This window comes from Mesitornis unicolor, unplaced genomic scaffold (assembly GCF_000695765.1).
Source record: "Mesitornis unicolor isolate BGI_N332 unplaced genomic scaffold, ASM69576v1 scaffold12595, whole genome shotgun sequence".
NCBI classification, from domain to species: Eukaryota; Metazoa; Chordata; class Aves; order Mesitornithiformes; family Mesitornithidae; genus Mesitornis; species Mesitornis unicolor.
In genome coordinates, this window is record NW_010184902.1 from 163,172 (window position 1) to 169,228 (window position 6,057).

Below are 6,057 nucleotides of genomic sequence, written 5' to 3' on the forward strand. Positions count from 1 at the left end.
ATTCCTGCCGATTGCCGTTTCACCACCTCCGTGGTCCTGAGGCATCGTTATTTATTTATTTAAAAAAAAAACCACCCCCACTTTCCCCCCACCCCAGCATGGTCAGGGACAGGCGCTGGGGCAGAAACCAGCATTTCAGCAGGCTGATCACTTCCAGGCTCTCCAGCTTCTCCCTGCGGTGCTGCCTGAGGTGGTAGGAACAGGCTGAAGGTCTCCACATGAAGCCAGAGTGAGATTATGTGTACCAAGAGGAGGAAGAGGAAGATGTGCCTCTCCAGAGAGCTCCCAGCAGCCACAATGGGTCAGCAAGCGCTGGTGCCCGTGTTACCTGCATGGATGCAGCTTTACCTGCACGTCTGCCCCATGGTTCCTCGCCTCATGGTGTCTGCCCAGGCTGTTTGGGTGGCAGCTGGACACTTCCAGGTGAACTTTTGAGTTCGAGCTTTATGAAACCTGAGAGTGAGTGCAGGTTAGGCCCAGCCCCATGGCACAGGCAGTGGGATGCACAGGTCCTTCCCTGAGCCTGTCTCTGCACAGGCGGCTTCCAGGTGCCCCCGTTCAGTCTTGGACAGATGGAGCAGGACTCAGCAGGGATATTGCCACTTCCAGGCTCAAAAGTGAGTCCTGTCCTCACAGCTCAGGAGTCTGCCTGGGAGCTGAGCCTTGTCTGCTCTCTTGTCAGCCTTGTTTCTCAGCTTGTGTAGCTCACGTGGTTTGTTTTTGTTTTTATTCTTTCACCATGAGAACTCGAGAGGCACTTGGTTGTTTTTTCAAGTGAAAGCCAAGATTTCCCATACTCGAGTGACTTCAAGAGCTGGGGCTTTCAGAAGACCAGTGAGTATGAAACTCCTGATGAGCCTGCAGAAGCTGGCGATGCCAGATCGATTCTGGTGTAATTGCCCCATCTGAGACCACCCATCACCTTCCTTGCCTGCAATGATCAAGCAGCTATGATAATATATTACAAAGTCACGTTAGAAAATATTTGGGATATTGGATAATAAAATGTTGCAGGTAGGGGAAGATTGGTGTTTGCAGCTCCTGCTCCCCTCATCCCCTTCATCCTTCACAGGGATGGGAGCACTATGGGGATGGGCTTGGAAAGCTCAGCTCTTTAGGAGCAAAATAACAATATTTCCACAGCAATGAAGGAGTGGGAAGGAGCTTCAGAGCTCTGCTCTTGCGTCTACCTAGAAACCTGAGGGTCTAGGCCAACCTGCAAATATAAATGACATTTTAGTCTTAATTTGCTTTGTCCTTGGAAACCTGGAGGAGAGCAGGGAGAGGAACAGCGATTGGTTTTGTTTGTTTACCCTGGGTGGGGAAGGGAAATACTTTTAGGGGGAGGTGCTGGACCTAAGCACAAGAGAGGAGCCTGCCCACTCTTCCCTAACGAGTCTTACTACGGCTAGAAGAACACAGTGAAATGTTGCCTGTTACTTAAATCTTAATTGTGGGACTGTCGTTTCCTAAAGTCCAAAATATTTTGGCACTTGTCTTGATAAAGGCATATTTTTTTTTCCTTTTATTAGCAGAAACCATCTGCCCTATAAACAGAGATCAGGAGGAAAAAAAGCCTTCCTGGCAGTGTTGCATAGAGTGGGAATCCTGCGGTGCACTGCATGGGAAAGGGCCGGCTTTCTGCCTTTTAATCTTTAATAGTAAACTCTGAGCAGATCAGAAGCAACTAATTTAAGATGATGAATCTTGGCATCACATCTAAACTGCAGAAGGGACGTGACTGTAACTTGCTGCTGAGGTGCAGACCCCTGATTTAAGCAGTAGGGATGCTCCTGGGAATGAGTGAGCATGGAGTGGGGGCAGAGAGAGGTTAGAGAGTTAGGGAGGGGATGGCAAAACGCCAAAGACAGTTTGCAGTGCCATAAAAATAAGCTGTAGGTTTGAGAGAGAGCCCAGTGAAGAGCCTGGCCAGTGAAGCATCGTTTGGTTGACATCGATCAGTGATGTTGATCGATCTGTGGTTTGAGATCCTGTTAATCCAGCTGCCTGTTACCATTTCATCAGGTTTATTTAAAATATTACCAGTTGTTGCAGTGTCACCTATGAGAGTGCACACGTCCTGATCTCATCCAGTGTTAGTTTAACTTCCATTTTAGAGTTATCTCCAGCATGGGAGGAGAACCAGACTAGATAGGAAACCAGTTTGCTGTCGAAATTTAAGGTGTCAAGAGGCAGTATGCACCCCTCCTCCTCTTTTGTGGCTCTCTATTCCGTTCCTGCTTTTATTTTTAACGTCACTGGCGTGTACGTGAGTGTATGTGTGAGCCTCTGTGTACATATTAATAAAACCAAGCACATGTCCACTGAAGTTCCTGACTTTAACATGGAATATTATAGAATTTGTATGCCTGGCCGAAAACTTTATTGTAAGCAATTCATTGTAACTTAATGCGTCTCACGCTTTAGCCTGAGCCAGCCAGTCAGGATATTCCTTTTTCCTTTTTCATTAAAAAGGAAGGATTTCGACTGTGAAAGTATTCCTAGGTAGAACGTGGTTTCTTTCATTAGAAAGCACAGCCAAACTTTGCTTGACCAAAAAAGCAAACCAGCTTTATCAGCAGGGTATCTTCAACAAACACGAATTGAAAGGACTGTAAGATGGCAGCAGATTTCTAGCATGAGATAATGCTTGTCCAGATGTGCAGTCTGGGCTGGTTTGATGTCCAGTGGTCATGTATTATGCTGAAGGGTGTCTGAAGAAGAAATGACTGGGGAGAGCGAGTTGCTGGGAGGGAAAAGCCAGCAGTAAGCAGCCTTAACTTTCAGTAGTTAGGGCTGAAGTAACTCATTGCCGCTAGCGGGCAATTTTGCAAACTTTCCAGTAAGATGCAAATGAACATTACTACAGAGCTTGTGTATCTGAGGAATGTCCCTGTGTGGCATTAAAGATCTGTCTGTGCTTGAGTGCGGGTTTTCATGTTAATTGTGAACTCGTCTCTGCTTCTCAGGAGAGAAACCTGGACTGGTTCCCCCGGATGCGGGCCATGTCGCTGGTGAGCAGCGACTCGGAAGGAGAGCAGAATGAGCTGAGGAACTTGCAGGAGAAGTTGGAGTCCACCATGAAGCTTGTGACCAACCTCTCTGGCCAGCTCTCAGAGCTTAAGGATCAGGTAAGGGAGAAAGGGCTGCGAACGTGCAGCCACACGCTGCTGCAGGCAGGACAAAGGTCCTGTACAAGTCTCCTGTACAAAGTGGTGTTTTACAGCTCTACAGCTTCTGCAAAGCCCAGACAGAACTTTCCTAAATTAGCTCGTGTTTAGGAAAAAAGTGAACAAACAAAATGTCCTTCCAAAGCCCCATACCCCAGCTGACCCGCCTGGCAGTGCTAACAGACAAGGAGCCACCTCCAGAAAGGGAGAACTTGTATTAAAAAAATCAGAGCTGAAGTTGACTTCAGTCAGTCCTCGCTGGTGCAGAGCTGGATGTACGTATTGTTGTTGTTGTGTATACATCTTAACCCTAAGACCTCAGCACAATCCTGTAAGTCAGAGAGTGTGGTATCAACAGAAGTGCTGCTGTGTGGACCTCAAAACCCACCGAGAAACTGGAGAAATACTTGAGTGGTTAGCTTGCACGGGTCTCCGTGCTATCGCTGTGATGCTAACGCAGATATCATTTGGCTGCTGTCATGCTTTAGACTGCAGCACAGACAGGCATACCCACAGCAGCATTTTGCATTGCGGCATGTATTGCTGCTGCTTAACACGTGAACGGTGCGTCGACCTCTGAGCATTTTTTGGGTGCAGCAGGAGTTTGAGGACTTGTGTTGACTTTTGGCTCAGTTGGGGCTCGAGGGGGTTGTTCCTGGGCCAAACTCAGCGATGGCTTTGTGAAAGCCACAGAGGCGGCAAGGCTTTATTTCACTCTGTCCGTATGGTTTACAGCCTAACTGGAGGTAAAAGGGAAAATGCTGCTGCCTGGCCACGCAGGAGCTGTCTGTGATGGCAAAGTGACTGGCTGCTTATCTTTATGGATTAATAACCTGAGCCAGATGGTTCAGTTAGTTAAGTTTATATACATAGCGGCACTGGATTAAAATTAATTGCTGATTGGCACACGATGGTAGCCCGGGGCAGTTGATGGAATTGCCCAGGGCAGAAACGACCAACAGATTGGGTTCGTTGTCTCTTCAGATGCGAGCTGCTGGCCGCAGCACAGCTGGCACAGCTCTCCAATGCTGATCTGATTCCTGCTTCCCACCTCTGCTCTGGGTTGGCCGGGTTTCTCTGTAAGCCAGTTATCTTCATAGAGACATGAGTCCCTGGAAGCCAGTATTGACTGAGATCCCAGCTCCCTGCCACACTCTTGTGTTTCTGATGGAGCTGGGCCCTTTTACCCGACACCCCACAAAGCACAGGAAGGGATTAAGGTGTAGGATTGGGAGCAGAAACCCTTGCTGCTCTTAGCTGTAATTAGTTTTCAGACGCTGTGCTGTGGACTTGGTTGCTCTAGTTGGTTTTGAGGATGGAGAAAAGAGGTATTTGCTCTTTTGTCTGCACTTTCATACTTGCCGGGTAGTGGTTTTGCTGTTTTGCCTGGAAACAATTATCTTGAAACATGTGTCTTGCGTCTCCTCATTGAAGGGTCTGACTCCAAATGGTCTGCAGTCACCAGGAGTCTTTCCACTGGCCGCAGCCAGCTCTGGATCAGAGTGCATTTATTCCTGAAGCTTGCAGCTCTTGGCTGACCAAGCACTAAAACCCCTTCTCGCTCTTTGTGAAAATAAGAATGAAGGATTTAGCTTTTAGAGAGCTATTTGACTGTAAAAGCAAAAGAGAAAACCAGCTTCATTAATGTTGTGATAGCTTTTAGGAATTCCCCTAAGCACCGTTATTGAGAGCCCTGCTTAAGTTGCAGGATGCGCCAATTATGTGAGAAAACCAGTATATCCCTCCTCCTGATCAGGAACTGTCTCCAGGAAAAGGAACTAACTCAGGGAACTTTTATTTGTATTTATTTTCTTGTAATTAAATAAAGGGAGATTCTCTCATTCATTTGCTTTTCAAGCTCATTAGGGTTCTGGAGACTGTAATTGTTAGAAACTGAAATCCAGTTCACAAAGAAGTGCACCAAGAGCCATTAAAATCTCAATCACTTGAATTCTGCGTGGAAAGATTACAACATAACCGTCTGCAGCAGCAGGGGATGAGATGTCATCATCCCCGAGTCCTTTCCAGCGCTGTCCTCCCATGTCAGGAAGCGTGAGGCATCCCTAATGGATGTTGGCTTCTAGCAGAGGTTGGTGTACAGCCATGTGTGCAGTCAGCGTACGTGGCGGTGTGTCCACGGCCGTGTGTATGCATGTACAGTTGGTGTCTGCGGCCGTGCGTGTGCGCGTGTGCGGTTGGCGCCCTGTTCCTGTGCTTCACACATGCCCCGCTCCCTTCCCAGAGTAACCTCCACAACCTTTGGAACCAGGCAGCCTGCGTCTGTGTGGTTACACACGGTTATCAGGCCGTCCAGCTTGACTCGGAGGAACTTCAGGCCCCTTGCTTTCTTGTTTTACTCCTGTCAGCACTACTGCAGTAGCTGACAGCTCCCCTGCCATACGCTGTACGTAGCTGTTACTGCCTGTTGGGCCCAGGTGTACAGTCGCTGCAGCTGTGAAGCTTTTGCAAGATTCACTCTCCAGGTAAACATGATAGAGATTGGAGTTGCTCCCTTTTGCAGCCCTGTGCCCTCTAAAATGTTACGCATCTTGCAGGATTAATAACATTCTGCATCAACATTGCAATTGCATTTCTCTCTCTGCTTTGCGCTCGGTTACTTTAGTCTTCCCTTTTTTTAAAGACAGCTATTTTACATACACCTTCATCAAGGTGCAGCATCCCTTTTTCTACACAGCATGAAAAATATGTTCTAGTCCCTTTTCATTTTTCTTTCCATTTTTATTTCACATGCCCTCTGAATCGGTTCCTTGGCTGCGGGAAATCGTGGCTCTCAGTTTGCTCAGCATTTTAAAGTGAAGTCCTCATCGCTTCTTTGCATTTCCAACTTGTGGGTTATGTCAGAAACAGTTAAGGGAAGTGCCAGCTG

The 6,057-nt window shown here is 47.5% G+C and overlaps 1 protein-coding gene across 4 annotated transcripts in view; it reads left to right on the forward strand.

Moving 5' to 3' along the window:
* ITPR1 (inositol 1,4,5-trisphosphate receptor, type 1) overlaps positions 1 to 6,057 on the forward strand; it is a 158,101-nt gene that overhangs the window by 149,238 nt on the left and 2,806 nt on the right. For all 4 annotated transcript variants that reach the window (XM_010184649.1, XM_010184650.1, XM_010184648.1 and 1 more), the window contains one exon: positions 2,970 to 3,131. In XM_010184649.1, coding sequence (XP_010182951.1) covers positions 2,970 to 3,131 — 162 coding nt within the window. The remainder of the gene's footprint in view (positions 1 to 2,969; positions 3,132 to 6,057) is intronic.